The 21,065-nt window shown below is 53.1% G+C and overlaps 2 protein-coding genes across 2 annotated transcripts in view; both read left to right on the forward strand.

Moving 5' to 3' along the window:
• Positions 1-862, forward strand: part of HOXB5 (homeobox B5) — a 1,552-nt gene extending 690 nt beyond the window's left edge. Inside the window, exon 2 of the mRNA XM_007941962.2 lies at positions 615-862. Coding sequence (XP_007940153.1) covers positions 615-862 — 248 coding nt within the window. The remainder of the gene's footprint in view (positions 1-614) is intronic.
• Positions 863-14,973: 14,111 nt separating this feature from the next.
• Positions 14,974-16,597, forward strand: HOXB4 (homeobox B4). Its single transcript, XM_007941964.1, has 2 exons — positions 14,974-15,430; positions 16,299-16,597. Exons 1-2 carry the CDS (start codon positions 14,974-14,976, stop codon positions 16,595-16,597), a joined length of 756 nt encoding a protein of 251 aa, XP_007940155.1.
• The last annotated feature ends 4,468 nt before the right edge of the window (positions 16,598-21,065 follow it).

A 21,065-nucleotide genomic window follows, 5' to 3' on the forward strand; every position in this document is an offset into this window, starting at 1 on the left:
CTTTGGAAAGGGGGGGGGGGACAGCTTGGCTTTTCCTCAAATATAGATTAATTTTTTTCCAGAGGGGAGCGGTCCCTCCGTGGGTCCTCACAGCTCCGGGGAGAGAGCCAGAGAAGGTCTTAGCTTCAGGGGTGGCGAATTTTTAATAATTTGCCCCCAGGTTCGGCTTGGGTTGAATTCGCCCAGTCTACCAGCTTTAGGGTGAAAGATGGGGTTTCCAGCATGTGGGGAAGGGTCCTGCTTATCCCCCAAATTTTGAGACTGCCACTGGCAACCGAGAAGCGAGCAGGCAAACGAGCTTTCAGGGGCAAAAGTGCAGCCCTTCTCCACCCTACCAGGGCGAGCGGGGCTGCCTGAGCCCAGCGAAGGGTGAGGCACGGGGAGGGAGCGAGAGACAAAGCCGGGCGCCTTCGCTGCTGGCAGAAGTGGGGGCTGCAGGAGAAAGGGGTGCAGGAAGCAAGTCTGGATGCGGGTGTCTGGTCTGGGGAGGACTGGAGCTGCAGTGAGCTGGGTGCCGGGGACGCCTGGGTCCTGCTCCCCGCCCCCCTCCCACCCAAGGTCCCCTCCCTTAACCGGAATAACGTCGCCTCCCGGCTCTCCTCTGTCTGCTCCAGATATGACCGGGCCGGACGGGAAAAGGGCCCGGACTGCGTATACCCGCTACCAGACCCTGGAGCTGGAGAAGGAGTTCCACTTCAACCGCTACCTGACCCGGCGGCGGCGCATTGAGATTGCCCACGCGCTCTGCCTGTCGGAGCGCCAGATCAAGATCTGGTTCCAGAACCGGCGCATGAAGTGGAAGAAAGACAACAAACTGAAAAGTATGAGTCTAGCGACGGCCGGCAGCGCCTTCCAGCCCTGAGCCCGCCCTGAGGAGCCCCGGGCGGCCGAAGAGTCGCGCCGCCCCCAGCCCTGGCCCCTCCAGAGCCTCCCGCGCTGCCGCCGCCCGCTGGGGACCGGTTCCCACCAGCCTGCCTCGCCCCGACCCTGTGTTACGATTTTCGTTTGGCCTTAGGTCGTCTTGTGTCTCCCTCTCTCCTGGACTGGTTAATCTTGTTATTATTGTTAATAATAATGATTATTATTATTATTTTCCCTCCGTGCTCCCTACACCTCCCCGCTCACCCCCAAACGCGTCAGTGTTTCCGAATGTGCGTGTCTGTGGTTGCACTCGTTCCCCCAGGAAAAAAAAGAAACTCGCATGTTTGATGTGAACTTCCCCCTCCCCATCTGTGTTCTAACTTATTTATAAAAGAATGATGGCTGTGTTTTTGAGTTTCAGCTGGAAACTTCTCTAAGGGGCAGCAGTTAAGGTGGGGTAGTGCGCCAGCGCCGGGCCAACCTGAGCTGGCCTCGGGAGTAGATGGAGTCCATGACTGCGTGATGGTGGTATCTCTTTGCTCCTTCCTCTCACCCCACTGGTCAGACCCAAGTCTGGCAGTGACTTGATCCTGGGCTGGGAAGGGGTCAGGGAGGACCAAAGAGCTGATGTTGAGTAGAGGAAAGGAAAATAGTGTGATTTAAGTTCCTGCTGCCTGAGTAGGCCCCACAAGGCCTTGTGTGGGAGTGAACGGAAACAGAAATAATCCTCAGTGTGAAATGTCTTGTGTGTTTCTCTGTGAATCTATGAGTCTGGCTTAGAGGGCCCAAAGCTTGTAAATAGGGGGATAGTCTGGGTCAGACCCATGCCCTCCCCCCTACCCATTTCGCCTCCAAGACCATTTGTAGTGAGCGGGCGGATGCTGTGCTATGGGTCAAATCTGTCTCTGCCGGGCCTGTCTCAGTGATACGCTTTTGGTATTTGTTTGTAGCTTTCCTTGAAGTCAAATAAATGTTTCCCCCACTCCACTGCCCTTCCACTTGTCTTTTCTCTGGGGGCCTGCCCCTGCCCCATCACTGGGCACACCCTAGACCATTCTGGATAGGTCTGGGGTATAGGGAAGGGAAGGCAGGGTGCTCACCAGCAGCCCCTCTCAGCCATCTATGTCCCTGGCTTGGTCAATGATGCTTGGGCCAAGGGACAGGTTTCCAGATGTGAGAGACTGAGAGGCCCAGAAACCCCACCTGGGGCTGGGGTAGAGGAGAGACTGCTGCTGGGCTGCATCCGGCCCTTCCACCAGCCGATCAGGAAAGCGGCTGGAAACCTCTTCAGGCCAAGAGGCTTCTTTGGGCCTAAGTTCTGAACGGGAGGCTCCTGGCCTTTTGGGAGTGGTAGAGGCCTGGCCTGCCCCCTTGTTCCCTGCTCCAAATCCCAGTTCAGCTCTGCCATCCACTAAGGCAAAAAAAAAAAAAAAAAAATCTCCATGTCAAAGGCTTTTTCTCTCACCCTCAGACCTCTTTAAAAATCTCTCAAGGGCTCTATTTCTAGGGGCCCAGATAGGCTTCCCTCTTGATTAGCAGTTAGGGTCCCTCCTGAAAGACCCCTGGTCCCCCCTCCAGTCAGACTGGCCCAGGACCCAGGCCCAGTCCTTGTTCATCCAAGTCAGCCTCCACCCTGAGCACAAGAGTCAAGTCTGGACACTTACCGGGTGGTCAATCCCCTCCAGCTTGGCCCAACTTCTTACAGGACCTGGGGGGAGGGGAGCTCATGAGGAGGCCGGAGGTTCGGGGAGGCTCCTCTGGACCCTCCTTCCCCCTCACCCCCTCACTTTGTGCCCCTTTGTCGATAGCAAACTATCCCAAAAGTCGCTATGACATTTAGATGTCAAATGGATAGGGGTTTTATCTCGAAGTTAGATCGTAAAAATCGCCGAGAAGTCAGACAGATACCCCTCACTGGCTCGAGAAAGTCACGTGAGGTCCATAAAGTTAGTTTTATGGTTTTGGGGAGTTGACACCGCGCGGTATATTTCACATTCTCCAGAATGTTAAGTGACACTTTAACTGCTAGCAGTGGTGGGGAAGGGGGCAGAGGTAGGTGAGCGCTCTCCCTGCCTAGAACAGCCCAGAAGGCGGTGGCGGCAGCCAGGCCCAGCAGTCCCCGCAGTAAGTCGCTTCCAGCTTTCGCTTTCTTCCCTTACAGTTTTGGGGCTTGGAGCTAAGGGAAGAAAATTTTGTTTCTGGAAGGGCTGTGTGGTGATAATAGATGTGGGGAGGGAGAATTTTCACCTTTTTTTGTACCCAGTTCTGACAAGCTGGGTGTTTGAAGGGAGGAGGGGCACTCAGTTGGATAAAGCCCCAGCGGTCGGTCAGGGATACCTGGTTTTATTTGCAAGTGTTTGACTCTGTGTGCAGAAAAGGGGGTGGTGTGAGATCCACGTTCCTTCGGTGCTTGGAAATTTAGGGGGGCAAGAAGGAGGGGTGTGTGTTTCTGAAAGCAGGGCCCCTTGAGGGGGCATTTCACTGCTGGGTACCTTCAGACAGATACCTCTTCACCCTCAGGAAAGAAACTTTATGACATTCATTTGTAAGGGGTGTGTGGGGCGCGCCGCTGGGCACTTTTATGTGGCTACATCTGAGCCAAGAAAACACACTCAGAAGGGAGGCTGTTATGGGCTGCCATGCACCCAGGGCACTTTCAGGCTTTCAGATGTTTGCACCCCATGAAAGGGGTCCCTTCCAGTTCTCTATGGCCTTATGAGGGTCCCCCAGGATGGGGAGTCCAATACTTTTACACCCAACTTCAGCCTGTTGATCTCAAGCTGACCCTCTGACTTGGTTTTAAATAGGGTCCTGAGGTCAGAGTGGGGATGCAGACAGAGGTCGCAATCCCCTCCAATCCAAAACAGAATTTCTGGCCAGGAGTGGAGGGAAGGCGAGAGCTTTTTCTCTTGCCTAGAGGAGCTGGTATTTCCATAGCTCTCTGGTAACCCCTCCACAAAGAAAAATTACTCAGCAACATGGACTCTGACTTTTGGGAGCAGAAAAGACACAGGAGCTGGGAGACAAAATGGAGAAGATGCTTCCTTCGCCCTGTTCTTATTTTCCTGTCAGAATCTCAAAGGCTCCTTTGTTTTGTGGCACCATCAACCAGAAGGACTTCAGGATTTCAGTCCTAAAGGCCTGTTATTTTTCTAAGGAAAAGTCACTCTTCTAAAATCCAGACGCTTCTTCTCCACCAAGTTGACACCCCAATTTTAAGATCCATGGAGACAACCATCCCCGCTTCTTCTCCACCAAGTTGACACCCCAATTTTAAGACCCATGGAGACAACCATCCCCGTTGCTATTGCTCCTGTCAGTCTGCCATCTTTTGATTTGCTCACTAACTCGCATAGAAGATCCCTGGTATTGCACATGTGGCACCTGGAGTAGTATTTGGTCTTTGGGGCAAAGAGGAGACCAGAGGGCTCCCCCCGTATCCTAGTTAGGGACATCCGGACTCTGGTGTTCTCTTCTCCCCCTCACCTCTCTCTCTCCCAGTCGCTTTCCATTCCCAGCTCAAGTCTGCTTTACAGGAACCCTTTCACAGCCCCCGAGAGCAGATTGAGAGCACAGGGAGCTTGGGGTTCATGCCTTACTTTGTAGACACATCTCCTGAATGGTGGGGACCCATTGGAAGATTCCAGTCAGCTCCTGGTGGATGCCGGCCACCATTTACAATACTAATACATCTTAGGGACATAGCTTTCACAGGCATCCACACAGGCGAGGGAAAGGAGTGGAGTGAGGGGCAGACTGGGAGGGCCACAAGGGCAGAACACACTCTGGGGCCTCTATAGGAACCCCATTCCTCTTGTGCCCAGGCCTCACTCAAATGCACCTCTCTCTGAGAGAAAGCTCCAAATCTCAAACCACCAGATCTGTTTCTGAAGATTTTTGTTGTTGTTGTTCTCGCCCATGTCAGTTTTTCAGACTCTGATAAAGAATGTAAGGGCCAGACAGCCCAGGGATATCTGCTGGGCATATCTGGACAGATTTGCTGAGAATGTCCAAGAGAAGCCCTGGTGGGGGTGCCTCCTCCACCACGGAGGCACTGGAAATGCCAAACCGTTGGATGATCTCCTCTGGCTCCAGGCCCATCCCAGGGAAGACACCCAAGCTGGGTTTTCCTCTTCTTCTCTCCCTCTTCCTCTCTCAGCAATGGTCTGCCCAGAAAACCAACAAGGAAGCATTGAGGGAGCGGATAAGTCCTGCAAAGGGATTCTCTGGTGCAGTAGAATTCTCTCTGGTGCCCCAGACCCGTGCCCTCCCCTCCCGGTGGCCCCTCCAAGACTTTCTCTCACCAGGAAAGCTCTACCCTCTGGAGAACTCTTCTCCCTCTCCACATCACCAATTCGCTTCTTCCTGAGAGTCCAGGCTTCAGTCTCCCCCTATTGCCTCTACCCTCTCACCAAATCCTGGGCTGACACTCAACCCGTGGCAGGGCCCAGGAAGTAGAGGGAGAGTTAGGCTGCAGTTTTCCTTTTCTCCCTAGGGCAGTCTGACCACCGCTGGGTGGACAATTTGATTTTGATCGTTTTGGTTTTGTTTTATTTGGTTATGTTTTGTTTCTCTGCGGCAGTGGGGTGGGAGGAAGTATGAAGAAGTGTAAACAGGAAAGCCAGCCGGGCCTGGAGTTCCAAGTGCCCATATTTCATCAGCTTCCTCTCCATACTTTCGGCGGCGGGGACATTTAACCCTTTCTTGGCTCCAAGAAACTATTCACCGGGGTCTGGGGGGGCAGGAGAGGGGACATCTAAGAGGAAATGCCTCTCCCAGCCTGGTTCCTTTACTTCTGGGGGGATGGTGGATGCTGGGGTAGAAGCCAGGGATTCAGAGCAAGGAAGAAGTGGGATGGCTCAACCTAATCCTCCAAACTCAGACCTTTCTGGGGTAGAGAAGGGAGGCTCCCGCTGGTATGAGCTCCCCAGCTTGGGGGTCAACCCAGGAGAATGTGGCCCCAAGAATCCATTCTCTTCTTTTGGGGAAGGTTTTCCTAATCACTCTTCCCCAATTTTGGAGTTTCTTTGAGTAGTCAGATTTGGAGGCTGGGATCTGCCCACAGCAGGAGTTATCGATTGCTGCAGTGCTGTTACACATCCATATTAATTAACCCAGACACCCGCCTGGAAACTGAGTTGTCTGGGAAGAGGGGAAGGGAGTAATGGGGGCCCCCTAAGGAGAATGGACATTTCTCTCTAAGGGCCCCTGGGGCCCAGCTTGGAGAGTCGCTCCCCACAAGAGATCTGTGACCTTCCCCAAGCTTGAAATTCCTCAGCTTCTCAGCAGGGGTAAGCTCCACCTGAGTGAGTTGCTCTCCAACCTGGACTTCACACACAGGTCCCTTTTGGGTGGAATGCTTTCCTGCTCAGCTTCTGTAGGCCCCTGCACTCAGTCCTCAGAGTTGAGTTTTCTCCAGCCCTCTGATGTGATATGTCTCTGGTGGGTGCTGCCCAGAAGCCTTTTCTAGAGGGATAAATCTCCCTCACCACCTTGCTTTGAACCTCTCAAAGGTAGGAGCTCCGGATAGTTGCCTGGTTTGGTTTGATCTGTTCCAAGAGTGTCCCGTTTGTGTTGGTGGTAGTGATGGTATTACCGCCTTCCCTTTCCTCCTACCCCTCCCTCTAAAAAGTGATTAAAATCTGTTAAAGGGTTTAATTAAGAGAGTTAAATGAAAAGGAAGGGGCGCAAATGAGTCGGGGGAGAAAACCCCCACCAAAGCTATTCTCAACGATTAAATCGCCATTTTAACAATATAATGGAGTTTGCATCCTGAAAGGGGAAATCAACGCTCATATCTCATCAATAATTCATAGAGTCCGGGATCACGCCGAGGTCAGCAGACGGGGCCGGAGCGCCGGCCTACGTGGGTCTAGGAGCCGCTGCCGCATACATTACGCGCTGCTGGCCGGTCGCCGCCACCGCCGCTGCCGCAGCTCCAGGCCAGGAGCGGGGGCGGGAGGGCAGGTTGAAGCGGATTTTTTTTTTTTTTTTTTTTTTTTGCGGATTCACGGAGACCCAGATTGCTGGCTTCAAGCGGAAGTGGTAGATTTGGGAACTGGAGTGGACTGGACTTTAAGGAATCCGGGACTTGCTGGCCTCTAAGCATTAGTACCTCCTTCCCAAGTTTGGATTTTGCTTGTCCTCCGCGTCCCTTTTCTGTATGGTTAAGCGACCTCTATAGTGTCTCTTGTCTCTGAAAATGTCCTCTTCTTCCCACCCTCTCTCATTCTCATTCTCTCTCTGCAGCATCCTCTAGCTTCTCCCCTCCCCGGAAATGGCTCCCAGTTGCCCGATTCAGGCCTTGCCCTTCCAGTGGCTTGGGGCTGAGTTCTGCAGCTCCTGCCCCCGCTGCGGCCTCCGAGAGCGGCCGAGGTTGGTGGCAATGGTCGCTGACCGACCATGGAGCCATTTGCGGCAGGGATGAATGCGTCCAGGAAGGAAAGGTGCCTAGCAGGCCTCGGGCCTGCTTCTCTAGCCAAGACAGGCCCTGGGCCAGATGGAAAGGGGGAGGTCGGCGTGGGGAAGCAGTAGGAGAAACGTTGAGGGAAATCTGAGGGTGTGGGGGCCTCTCTCCTTGGGGGTTTGGAGGCCCAAGTGAGGATAATCCCTATGTATCGGGCTTTGCAAGCTTGGTCCCTTCTCTCTCCTGGGCTTTTTTCAGTTTTCTGACTCCCAAAGACCCCTAGGGAAGGAGAAACGAAACCTACCCAGTGAGAAGTGGGGACCTGGGAGGCGACACTGGGGCAGAAGGGAAACCGAAAGCGCAGCGGGTCGCCAGCGTGGCCGCCGCGCTGGCCGAGGCAGAGGCTGTAACATCCCCGAGCTGCCAGTAGAGTCCGCCTTAGACCAAGTTCACAGCCAGGCTGGGCCTCCGAGGCGCCAGCGAGTGGCCGCGAAAGGTGGCCCGGGGCCCTGTTGGGCCTCGCGCTGCCTGGGCCTTGAGATCTCCCGCTCCCCCAGCCCCATGGGGACAGTAAACCCCTCTCTTAAAGAACCCCTGCTGCAAGATTTCCCTCCTCTTCACCTCAGAAATACCCTTCTTCAGGTTTAGCCCATTCTGTTGCTCCCATAGGTCCCCTCATCTAGAAACCAGGGTCCCACTCTAGGGAACAAGAATGGAGGGAGACAGGTCGTCAAAAGCCCTTTCAGGCACCTCAGTGAAAGAGACCAATGAAAATGCTGCGCGAAGTGTGGTCAGTCTTTTTCCAAGGCGTGAATTAATAATCAAAAGATTTCTTTTTCTGAGGTCTGAAGCCTGGAGTGGGGCGGCTGGTGAGGGGGAGGGGCAGGGGAGGCGTTTTGCGCTTGCGTTTTTGCTGCACTCTCAGCAGAATGAGACCCGGGAGGTGAGGCTAGTGTTATTGCCTGAGGGGTCGCAAAGTTGGAGGGTCAAAAGTTTATGACGTGCGTGAGCCTGCTAGTGCGGAGGCGGCTAGTGACCCGGGCGGAGTGGGAGAGGGGGAGGGGCTCTGTATGTGGCAAGAAGAGAGAGCCAGGGATGCGAGAGGTAAAAAAGACTTGTGGGCTGGGGGAAGTTGGGGAGCAGAACTGGGGAAGGCAAGAGGCAGCAATCTCAGGCAGGGGAAACTGAGGAAGGTCGAAACTGCGGTGCTGGTGGTGGGGAGGTGCACAAAAGAGAGGGGCCCGGTCCTGGCGAATCGGCCATGCAATTTTTTCTCCCAAAGATAATCTTTGAGTCACCATATAAAATTTAATTAAAACCTACCCAGCCGCACATATTTAAGAAATCCAATTATCCACACGTCCTTGCATGACTTTGGTGGGAGCCAAAGAAGGTTTCCAAGGTGAAGGCCTGCTTGCCCTAAGGGGGCTAACCAGAACACTACCCAAAACTCAGAGGCAGCATATTGTCCAGGGAACCCTAACCCCAGGTTGGGTGCAGGTAGCTGGAGTCCACAGCCCTGCACCAGAACTGGAGGCTTCCTAAACTTCCATTCCTCCCTCAAATCATTCAGGTTTAAGAACTTGGATATTGAAAGAACGTTAGCTAGTTTCTCACTTTCTCCCAAACCTCTACTTCTATGTTCATCCTGAGCCCCTTGCTTCCTATTTGCAGGGAGGAGGAAAGATGTAAAGGAAAAATACTGAATGGCCTCATAGAGATCTTTTAAACTCAAGTTGAAACAGCGACCTGAAATGAACCTTGAATGCATGCATTAAGCTTAGCTCATAAGTAAAATGCTTAGAGAGACTCTGTAATTGTAACACCAGGGCATATGCCTATTTTGGGTCTTTAAATGACTGTTGCCTTATGAGATGTCATCATATTGTCTTCCAAGCGTTTAATATAGGAGGTGTACTGTGGGTGTTTGTCTTGCCAGAAGAGAGATAACTCGAGAGTTTTCATAAGGGTGCCTTTTGAAATATGGCCAATATAGACAAAAGTTTAATGTCAACTTTCAAATCGAATTTTACCTCAGCTTTTTACTAAACCCACTGGTCCCCATTTTCATTCAGTCCTCAAGTGAGTTTCTCTGGGAGTCAGGCCAAGGAGGAATTCCTGGGGTTCAGAAAAGGTAGAGGTCAAAATCTACACTGGAAAATCTATCTGGTTTCATTGCCCCTTGGTCTCATTTTCCTCGATCTCAGGACAGAATGTTAGCAAATTCACATGGACTCACTCACTTTAGGGTTCTGTGGGATAGACTGGAGCAGCCCAAGGTCCTGGGCTGGAAAGGTCCCAAGATAAGGAAGGAGAAGCCTCTGCCATTCCTGGCCACACTGATGGCCTTGTGGTGCTCCTTCCAGACCTTCCAATTCTAGGAGATAGGCTGCCAGCACCCTCTCTGGGCTTGACTACTGACTGAATCTCCAGACTTGAAATCGGGGGAGGGAGAGTTGCCTCACCTACCCTGCTGGTCCTTTGGAAGCTGGAGAAAGGAGGAAATGCATGGTAGGCAGTCCACCCACTTCTAATCCTAGAGAGACAAATGCAAACAAAATTTCTGGGTATTTTTAATGCCTCCTTGATTTGCTACTGTTCTCTATATGGAGGTAGTGGGGGCAGAATAAGGAGTTACTTTGTAGATTAGAACTTTTTTTTTTTTTTTTTAGGAGAAGGATATTTTGTTTTTAAAAGAGAATTAAAGTCTATGACAGCCAAATCCCAAACGTTGACCACTACAATCCAGCCCATCTCTTAGGGTTCTTTCCATCTTCTGTAAACATTTTGGGCTGTGGCCTAAAATCCCAGATCTGAGGAGGTGGGAAGGTCATCCCTGGGGACCTGGAGCCTCCAAAGTTTCAGCAGAAATGCGGGTATCTCTGACACTTGGAGGATGGAGTGAGCAGCCAGGCCCTGCCAGCATGGCCATTTAGGGGGAAGGAGTGTGGAAAACGAGTGTTCTCTCTGGCCTGCTGTCTGGGACCCTGATCCCCAAGGCCTCATTCCCCCTTATCCCCAAAACTAGCCTCCTTCTAAGGCTGCCAAAAGATCCCCTATGGAACCCCACTCTCTCCCTCTTTGCCCCGAACCAGAACTGAAAAAATATAGGAATGATAGAAAATCAAAGCAGGGGCGGGCCAGCTGAGCCATACCTAACCAAACGGAACTTTTTGGGGATAGGGATTGGGCGAAGGGAACAGGCTGAACTGCCAAAAGTTGAGCTGGAGAGGATGAGCTGAATCAAATTTCTGGTCTTTCATTTTTCTCCCAAGTAATGACCTGCGCAAAATTCAATATGAGGGAGCGAACTGTGCGCCAGCGTATTATAGTAACTGCCTGCTCGTGGGGGAGGCCGGGAGAGGGGTGAACTGCAGGTCACGGCGTCTAAAAATTATTAAAATGTTCGAGAGCCTCGTGACGCGCCTAGCTGTTTAACAAAGACTGCCAAAGTATGAGATTAATACGAAAACTTGCGCTTCCAAAACAAAAACACACCACACACACACACACACACAAAGTCTCGTTCCGGCCCGAGGGGGCCGGTGGCTTCTCTGCCCGCAGCCACGGTTTGGTTTTCCGGACACAATAGTGGACAGGAGCGAGCTCCTTTGCTGTGCAGCGGGGCCGCGGGCAGGTCGGCCGCCGGGAGGGCCCGGGGAGCGGCTCCGGGGAGCGGCCCGGTGAGTACTCGAGGCGGCTGCCCCTCTGGGCCTTCCTCTGCTTCTTGCGGCCGCCGCCGGGACGCGGGCCGGCTGGGGGCTCGCCTGCGCTCCGCCCTGCGCTTGGCCTCTCCTGCTCTGTCCCTCCCTCCCCGGCGACAAAAAGGTGGAGGATTCTGCGCGGGCGGGATACGCCCGGGGCGGCGGCAGGGGGCTGGGCGGCGGGAGGTCACGCGAGCAACCTGTAGCTGCCAGGAGCAGGCGGCCTGGGGAGCCACTGAACGGCCCCGGAGCGCAGGAGGAGTGTCTCCGAACGCGCGCGGAGTCCCTGCTTGCTCTTATTTTGATCATAGCGCGCCTTCCTTTGGTATTCTTTAGTATTCCTTTGAGGGATGGGGAGCCTCCTGCTCCGGTGAAACCTTGCTTGAGAGTCGCTGACAAACCCGGTGCATCATCTCTCGCGACTGGACTTGACTGGGGTGGGGGGGTGCGGCGAGTCGGTGGGATGGGCAGGTGGCGGCTCCCAGCGCGCGGAGAAGAAAATCTCCGTGCTCGGTCCTTAGGCTCAGCCAGCCCCAGCCGCGCCTCAGCTGTGGCCTCCACTCCTCAGTCTTGGGGTGTTCCAGGCACCTGGGCTGCGCCGCTTGTGAAGTGTAGAGCAGCAGCAGAGAGGCCCGGCGGCCCGCCCGGCGGCCCTCCCAAACTTCCGAAACGCCAACGGGTTTGACGGGTTTCCGAGAGCCGGAGAGTAGAGAAGGACGGGAGGTGGGGGTGGGGGAGGGGCCTGGTCGGTTGAAGTGGGTCGTGGAGTCCCTGGCTGAGTGGCCTTTAACAAGACTCGGAAAAGTCCCTGCTTGAACGCTGCAGAGCTGAGGTTGGGGCTGAGTGGGTCCTATCAGCGCCTTTTGTCTGTGGGCCCAGGGCCAGACTCCAGTTCCCCTGGGTGCCCAGATGGGGTCTGAAGATACCTCTCTCTTGGCAGCGATAACAGCTACAATATAATAGGGTTCCCCCCTCCAATACGTGTGAGTGCAGCCTGGCTGGGGGAGTTTTGGGTGTAGACACCAGTTTGGGAGGCCAACATTGGCAATGCCTGGATTTGGGATAGTAAATTAGAGGGGCTTATTGCCCCAGCAGGTGAAATCTCCTCCTACCCACCTGCAGGGTTCCCAGGACTTGGGATGGGCAGAAACCCCTGAAGATACCTTAGGGACTGGAGTGTGGTGGCTGGCTTTATTTATTTATTTTCTGTGTGTGCTACTGCCATATTGTATTTGTTACTGCTATTTGAAATTGTTATTATTCTGACTTGTTTGCTACCATGTAAATTTGGTTCTCAGACTCCGGGAGGTGGGAAGGGCGTCTCGGTGGGGAGGGGGCTGCTTCTGAGCACTCACCCTCTGACCTCATGAAGACCCCCAGCTTTCACAGTGGAGGACTCAGTCCCTCCAGCCCAACCCCCAATCTCCCAGTTTAGTCAATTGTGTGGATACTGGGAGCTCCAGGAAGTTCGGAAGCCCCAGATTCGTTTTGGCTCTATGGCCAGCAAGGAAGGCAGGTGGCTGGGCCAAGCCAGTGTGTACATTTGGACAGAGAGGACCCGCCTGGGGCTAGGAAAGTGGGAGATGGAGAACCGGGGTCCCTCACTGTACCTCCTGGGGATTGTCTCCCTCTTCTGGCCCCCTGGAGGTGTGGGAGGCTGGGAGGGGCCAGAATATCATCTGGCTGAATCTTTTATGGTTCCTCATTGCCCTTCATTCGGAAATGAAACGCCTTTGATCTTTTTCTCAGGTTGTAAACGGAATTGCCCGTCATTAAATATCCGGGGCCCCATCTGCTTAGTCTTCCAGCATTTTTCTTTACAGCTGTTTCTCTCTCTTTTTACCATTGAATTTTTCCAAAAGGACTTTTATGACACCCCTTTCACACCCAGCCGCCTCTCCCTCCTCCCTTCCCTAAGAAGCGCCGGTGGAAAATATGTAAATATTCGTTTGATGGCAAACTAAAGGCTGCAAGGGGCGCAGACGAACCGATTGGGGTTTTGTTTTTCTTTTTTTAAAAAATAAAAGTCCTGGGGGAGGGGAGGGGCACGAGGGCACCCAGAAAGGCCTGATTCTGACTTCGTGGCAGCCTCGGGATGACCCTTCCTCCTTTTGTGCTTAGCTAATGTTTACATCTCATAATTCACGCGCCGCCCGAGAGTTGCGCGGTGGCCCAGGGGTTCGCATCCCTTTACAGACCGGCTGCTTCCACTTCTCTCTAATAGAAAGAAGGAGAATTGAAAACCTTGTAATCCCAAGAATGAACCCTCCTTGCTTTTTCCTGCTCCCGGAGTTCAAACTAGAACAAAACGAAATAAAATCAAAGCACTCAAACCACACTCCAAATGAAGACTGTGCGCAAAGTAGGAGAACTGGAGGATTTCTGGGCCAAGAAGATCTGTCTGTCTTCTGTATATACCCTGTAGATCCGAATTTGTGTAAGGAATTTTGTGATCACAAATTCGTATCTAGGGGAATATGTAGTTGACATAAACACTCCGCTCATTTTTTTTCCAGAAGAAAAAATATACATATTTCCTTGTAAATAAGGATGATCCGGTGACTGCCTACGAAGACTGCCTGCCTTTTTCTTCCTTCCTCTTTTCTTTGCTCAGCTGGCTCCAGACGGAGGAATCCTCTACCTGAAATCCCACTCCTGCCCCTGAGAGCCTTGGTCCCGTCTCACTTTTCCTAAGAGGTTCATTTTGTTGTTGCTGATGATGTTTTTAATTTACCCTCTTAGCCCGAGTCCACCTGTTCTCTAATTCCGGGCTCAGGGGGCTTTGCTAAAATTCTCTAATAAATGCTGTTTTCAATGTGCGAGGGCCAAGGAAATCCGCTTTTCCAACGGATGCTGAGGTCGCCTTTCCGTTAGGGTTCAGAAAGAGATGCCCTGGGACGACGCGATTATCTAGGGGTATTATTGTTGTGTGTGTGTGTGTGGGGGGGGGAGGTTACCTCTACCTCTCTTGTTTCCCCTGCATCAGTGGGATGCGGGATTTCTATTCGCCGCAGCCTCGGCGGCATTAGCGGCAATTACAAGTCTCCGCGCCCATGCTCGGGTGGCTCTGCAATTAGCAAACTGCTGTTCAATTTGCTCTCGAAAGTTGCAGGTTCTTTTACTCCAGCGCTCATCTTCAGTGGGCGAAACCGAGTTTCTTCTCTAGGTTTGGGTCTTGTGGGATAAAAGGAGGAGTGGATAAGAGAGAGGGACAGACAGACTGAGACAGCCAAGCTAATAGCGCAGCTAAATGCGATTTGGAAGGCAAGGTCTCCCCGAATTAGTGCATGAATTTCCTATCGATCCGGCCGCAGTTCCATTCATCTCTGACAAGTCCCTCCGCGCACCCGCCGGCTTGTTCCCAACGCCGCCTCTTTCACCCCCTGCCCCTCTGCATCCTGCTGTAGAGAAAAGCCCCCTCCCCCTTGGGCTCCCCTGCCCCATATGGGTTCCCCTCTGTAGACAGTGCCCCCAGCCCTCCCCTCACTCAACTCCTCACTCAGATGCGGGTGGTGGGTTCCCTCCTGCCATGGGGAAGGGTGAGGGTCTATGGGAGGCAGAGAATTCTGGGTGGAGGTGAAGCAGTACAGGACGGGCTACACCGGGAGCCCCAACTTCTGCGGCGACCCAGGGATTGTGCTTTACCCAGAGCCCCAACAGGCCCTCCAGTCGAAACCTGCCCCCTCTCTCTCTGTCTTGGATCTTGGAGAGAGCAAGGCGAAGAGGGGCTTGCCCCCGAGAGCCCTATGTAAATCCTAGTGTTGGGTGGGTGGGGAGGGCGAAGAGAAGAAGGGGGAATAAACCTCTTTGGCTGGAGTAGGGTTCGGGTGAGCAGATTTCCTTATCCGGGAATCGCAGGCGGGGCGGCCATTGGCTCCAAGGATCACGTGGGTCCCTAACTTTGTTCACTTGACAGTAAGTAGGAGGGCTTTCGGAAACAGGAAAACGAGTCAGGGGTCGGAATAAATTTTAGTATATTTTGTGGGCAATTCCCAGAAATTAATGGCTATGAGTTCTTTTTTGATCAACTCAAACTATGTCGACCCCAAGTTCCCTCCCTGCGAGGAATATTCACAGAGCGATTACCTACCCAGCGACCATTCGCCCGGGTACTTCGCCGGCAGCCAGAGGCGAGAGAGCGGTTTCCAGCCGGAGGCGGGCTTCGGGCGGCGCGCGGCGTGCACCGTGCAACGCTACGCGGCCTGCCGGGACCCTGGGCCCCCGCCGCCTCCGCCACCACCCCCACCGCCCCCGCCGCCGCCTGGGCTGTCCCCTCGGGCTCCTGCGCCGCCGCCCTCCGGGGCCCTCCTCCAGGAGCCGGGCCAGCGCTGTGAGGCGATCAGCAGCAGCCCCCCGCCGCCTCCCTGCGCCCAGAACCCCCTGCACCCCAGCCCGTCCCACTCCGCGTGCAAAGAGCCCGTCGTGTACCCCTGGATGCGCAAAGTTCAAGTGAGCACGGGTGAGTGCGTGGGCACCCCTTCCCCCTCCCACCCCGGGCGCTTTACACTGAAGGGACCTCCGAGGCATGGGGGGCGGGAGGGTGGAGCTGGGGAAAGCCAATTGTCCCCGCAGTAAACTCGCCATTGCGGGAGATTTACGGTCGCCTGTTTTCAGATCCACATAATTACATCCCCCATAAATTTTTATGGCCTGGTGGGCCCCGCGCCTTTGAAGTCCGTTCCCCATCCTCTTCTTTCTCACCAGCGACTTTTTCGTCAGGGAGATGCAGTCTCAGGGAAGTTGGAAGTTGGGGAGGGGTGTGGGTCTTGGGGGAGTGGAGGAGGAGAAGGAGGAGGAGGGAATTTGTATTTAAGTGGAGAGTTGAGTCAGCTCTCAGTATTTATTTGTTCCTTTCTTTCCTCTAGTCTGGCTCCTTGGCCCGGGAAGTAGGTAAAAGTTTGTACTGGAGGCAGACGCTGCTTGGAATCGGAGTAGCAAGGGTGAAAACTAAATAGAAGAGGAAAGGTTTAGGGAAGCCCCCTCCCTCTCCCCCTCCCATTCTTCCATCCTGGGGCCCCAGGCTAAGGGGAGAGAGAGGGCGATTAAAACCTGGTGAAGATTCTTCACCCCATCCCTCCCCAGGACACCCAAAGGACAACAAACACACTCCCCTCCAAAACTTGGAGATCTCTTCTCTCTTCCTTGGGTCCCTCTTTCTTCCTTCTTCGTTTTTTGTTCCCCCCCTCCTCTGAGGAAAGAAGAGGTGGCGGGGGAGGGAGGAAGGGAGGGAGACAACTGTGTTGTTAGCAGGAAGAAAGAGCTCTCTCCCTCCTCCCTTTCGGGGGCAATAAAACTTTCTCTTTCTCCCTCTCTCTGTGTGTGTCCAGTAAATCCCAATTACGCCGGCGGGGAGCCCAAGCGCTCTCGGACCGCCTACACTCGCCAGCAGGTCTTGGAGCTGGAGAAGGAATTTCACTACAACCGCTACCTGACCAGGCGCCGAAGGGTGGAGATAGCCCACGCGCTCTGTCTCTCCGAGCGCCAGATCAAGATCTGGTTCCAGAACCGGCGCATGAAGTGGAAAAAAGACCACAAGTTACCCAACACCAAGATCCGCTCGGGTGGCACGGCAGGCGCAGCCGGAGGGCCCCCAGGCCGGCCCAACGGAGGCCCCCCCGCGCTCTAGTGCCCCCCCGCGGGGGAGCCTAGAACCTGGGGCCTGGGTGGGCAGCGAGCGAGAGGGGGCGGGTGGGGCCCCGGGGCTGGGGCCCACGTAAACCTAGCTGCCCTCCCCCAACTCAATCTCTATAGGAATAAACGCAGAGAAGGAGGGGGAGGGGAAGCTTTATTTATAGAACTGACAATGGGGAGCCCAGCGAGACCCCCCAGAAGCAAGGTTCAAGTCTCTTGCTTTCTTCCTTAAAAAAAAAAAAAAAAGGAGAAGAAAGAGAAATAGGAGGAGGCCGCAGCTCCTCGTTCTCAGCTTTGGCGAAGATGGATCCACGTTTCATCTTTAATCACGCCGGGCCCAGGCCCATCTGTCTTGTTTACTCTGCCGAGGAGAGGACGGGCCTCGGTGGCGACCATTACCTCGACACTCGGCTAACAAATGAGGCCCGGCTCAGCCGCCGCCGCCTCTGCTGCTCCCGCTGCTGGAGGACGGCCTGGATTCTCTTTCTTTGTCTCCCACTTCCAGACACCCTACGCAAGCACCCTCTGACGGCCAGATAGCTCAGTGTTGTGGCCACGGTAACAAACACACACACAACTTCCTTCCCCCTCCGTGCCCGTTCACGGAGACACTGACTGCTCTCCCCCTTCCACCTTGGGGCTGATGGGGGGCAGAGAGGGGGCAGGTAGGGGTGGGGACAGCCTTGGCACCGCAGGAGACGGCAGGGAAATTGAGGCCGAGTAAAAGAGAGACTCAGAGACCCAGAGATGCGGCGCGGGCCTTCCTCTGGAAGGCAAAGCCGAGTCTGGCAGGGTGAGGGGCCGGTTGGGTTCTTGGAGCCGGCCCAATCTTCTCGCCAAACTCCGGAGAGCTACAGCGGAGGCCCGCGCTCCGAGGAGACTGGAAATGAATGTGAAACTTACAAATAAAATGTGGTGCCCCTTCCAGCCGGGGAGGACGATGTGCAGCACAGCCCTCTCCCTTAGTTTGTCGATGTTGCGTCGTTTATTATTATTACTATTATTTTATGTCAAGTGCGTCCTCGCCTGTCCTTTGACATTCCAAACTAGGCCCCTTCCTACCCAGGGGCAGTCTGAGTCTAGCATTCTTCCCTGGAGTGAAAATGTGTGTCCTGTACGGAGTGACAATAGAAATAAATGTTTGGTTTCTTGTGACCAACAGCGTGTTTTTGTTGAAACCTTGATGTAACGATAGGAACAAATGCCACCTAGCTTGTATTGGAAGCACCCCAGTGGGTGCTGCTTCAAATTGTATGCTGTTGAAGGTTTTTTTTTTTTTTTTTTTTTCAAAGCGTCGGATGGGAATTTCTTCTCGGTGGACTCCAAATTGTGGAAGCTGGTTTGTTTTCCTTTTGGGGTGGGTGTGTTTTGTTTGGGTTTTAATATTTTTTTTCTTCCAGTCCAAAAATGAATTGAAAGGACTGGGAGGACTGACTCCAGTCCCTAATGGGAGAAAAATGTTTCATTGTAGCACACAAGAGGCTTAAGTATGGGCAAAGCCTTTCATATTGTGATTTATTTGTCATACGCAAATAAAATGCGGTTAAGCTGTCCCCTTCTAGATAGACGGCTCTTTGGTTATTAAAGTTCGGAGAGAGGATTCCACGAGGCCAGCCTCTTTCCTCCCGCATAAGAAGGTATTGTTTTCCTCTGAGGTGTTTAAGACTTTAATGAGTCTAATTTTTTGCACAGATGTTTCTGGGTGTTTGCAGGTTTTCAGAGTATTTTTATATTACAAAGGAGCTAGCCAGTGCCATAGCTCAAACTCTGACAAGCAAATAGATAATCAAGAAGACAAATTGCCTCTTTTGTGAAGCCCTGCTCCTGTATTAATTTTCATTTTCTTTCTCATAGAAAGTATCGAAAGTGCGACTGGGGACCAAATAGCTTTCTGTCTCTGAGGTCTCAGTCACCCCAAGAATGGGGTGGGGGAAGGGATGGGGGTGCAGGTGACCCTCAGAAGCTCTATGGAGGCTTGAGCCACTTTTGTGCGGCACTGCTGACAAGTTCTAAGGTCTGGGGGCTCCAGCCTCTGGGCCTCTGGTCCAGGGGTGGTCCAGGGTCCAGCCACCCTGCCTCCAAAAACCCCGGGGCTCAGTAGAGTATATGCAATTCAAAGGTGTTTTTTTTTGTTTCCATCTGTCTTCAGAAAATAAAAAAGAGCCAATTCCACCCGTGCGCATTTTATTTTGATTTATTCCTCTGGTTATTAGTGCCGGTAGTTTGAGGATGGCTAAGAGCCGGCCCATGTCCACAGTGGAAAAGGGCATTTGAGCTACCCGTTTCTATGTTGCTTGCGGGAGACTCACAAAAAATCGCCCTGGACCTGGGGGATGAGCCAGGCGAGCTTTGTTTCTGTGGAATCACGGTGTGATGTTTAGCTGGAAGGGGATGCAGTCGCCCTTAACAGAGGGGGGAAATAGTTCTTAAAAAGCATATGCCCCCCCAAGAATGTCTCTATAGAACCAAATCAAAGCTGCTCCTTGGAAGGTATGAATAGAATAAAAAAAAAAAAATTTCTATGGCGCTTAAAGTTCACAGCCATTCTGTGTAGACAAGAGCTAAGAAAAATGTGAGAATTATACAGAAAACCATTAATCACTTCTTTTCTTTAAATACGTATCCTCTCTCCTTTGTTATTATTCAACAGCAAATCTCTGCAGACCGGCTGTTGGGGGAAAAAAGTGTTAGCCGTCTCTCCGGGATCTACGAGGGGGCAAAAATTTGGAACCATAAAGTTGAAAACTTTTTTCTCTCAGTTTGGAAGATGCTCATCATGAATGGGATCAGCGGAGCTCAGGCGAGAGGAGGCGAGAGCCGCAAAGGTAACAAAGCCAGGCTTGGGCTGGCATTTTTTGATCCTTTTATGAGCTCTTTTCACAAGCGACAGAAGAAACCCTCTCTCTCGCCGCCTCCTTTTCTTTTTCAACCATCTTCTTGGGGTTTTTATGGTGGACGCTTGGTCAGGGCTGCTGCCTTTTATGATGACTGATGCTTGGGGCAGAGGAAGCTGGGGCCTCGACACCTGGAGAGCGTTTGAACTGCTTAGGACCGAGGTGTCAAGGCCCCTGAAAAATCCCAGAGAAGGCTGTTGGCCAGGCAGCTCAGAAGGGCTTTTCTGGTTTTGGGAAAGGCGGGCGGGCAGGAGCCGCCTCCTGTGTGCGTGTATATGCGTGTCTGTGGTGAGGTGCACATGTGGCCAGGGTCTTCCTGTGACTCTGCTTGTCTACTTTGAGAGCCTGTGTCCCAAATGCCAGTTTACCAGTGAGAAGTCCCGGCAGCCTCTTGGAAAAACCCAGTCCAGTTCTTGGATGAGCTCTCCCAGCCTTGGAGCTGGGATATAGGTAGATGTGTTTGTTTTTTCTTTTTGTTTCTGCCTTGGGATTCTAGACAAATCTTTACTACTCTCTGGAGCAAGAAACTGCTCAGTTCACAGGTGAGCCTCCAGGTTCCGCTGACAGCAGGATGTCCCCCTTTTCTGCTCTGTCTCCCTCATTTCCCTCCCGGAGGCTGGGCATTTGGGTTGCTTTCCATTTGCCCTCTTTTGTCTGGGGGCTCTGCTCCCTCCTCTTGTTAGGATGAGGGAGCCAGTGGGCTCTGCCTCAGACCTGAAAGCACTGGCTCTTTTTCCCTGGGGCTCACTGAGGGTATGGAGGCGGGAGGCTGCCAGGAGAGAGAGTTCATGGAGAGGCCATGTTTTCTAGGCGATTAGCTCAGTATTAGAACCACAAAATGACCTCGGAAGCCCCTTGACCTCGCTGAGACTGGACATTGTGCTGCCTCTTGCCTCTTGCCCAGGAGGGAAAGTCACACCTCTGTAGGAAGGGGTCCTTGGGCTATTATGATGTGGCCCATCTTCTCCACCCCTCACTTACCCCAACCCCTTCTTTGCTATCTTGGATTTGGGAATCATTTTTCTGTTACTGTCCATTAAGGAGAAAAGAAATAAATTTTTTAGCCAGGGGGTCTAGTTGGGGGAGGGAAGTAGAGTCCGGGTGTATTTCTCTGTTCAGCACCCCTTCCCTAGGCCAGGCTCCAATCCTCCCCCCCCCTTTCATCTCTCCTTCTTGCCCGTTTTGCTTGGAAGGAGCTGAGGGAAGAAAGGCAAAGGGAGGCAAGAAGAGAGGTCAGAAAGGCTCAAGCCATAGGGCTTCGGAGAGCTAGAGGCATAGACCACTGAGTCCTAAGGAGAGAGAGGGCTCCCGTCATGAACATCTCATCTCTCAGAGTCTGATAGCCAAACCCACAGCCTCTCCACCTATTTTCTGAAGTTTTTTGTTTATGAGGTTATATATAATCAATGACCCTCACCCCCTCCTCCAAACCCTTAAAATCCCAGAGCCAACAGAGTTCCTTGCAAGAGAAATGGGGGGAAGGTTGATGCAGGCTCTTCTGACAACTTTTCTCCCAGGGCCAGCTCTGCTGGACTAACCAAAGTTTCCAACAACTTTTTATTTCAACAG

The sequence above is a fragment of the Orycteropus afer genome, unplaced genomic scaffold (genome assembly GCF_000298275.1).
Source record: "Orycteropus afer afer isolate SDZICR_OR568_19922 unplaced genomic scaffold, OryAfe1.0 scaffold00085, whole genome shotgun sequence".
NCBI lineage: Eukaryota > Metazoa > Chordata > Mammalia > Tubulidentata > Orycteropodidae > Orycteropus > Orycteropus afer.

What these genes read in the sequence shown, in the direction of transcription:
- HOXB4 (XM_007941964.1), top strand. Translation starts at nt 14,974, where the DNA reads ATGGCTATGAGTTCTTTTTTGATCAACTCAAACTATGTCGACCCCAAG. An exon ending in CAAAGTTCAAGTGAGCACGG is followed by an intron (nt 15,431 to 16,298) that starts GTGAGTGCGTGG and finishes GTGTGTGTCCAG; the next exon opens with TAAATCCCAATTACGCCGGC.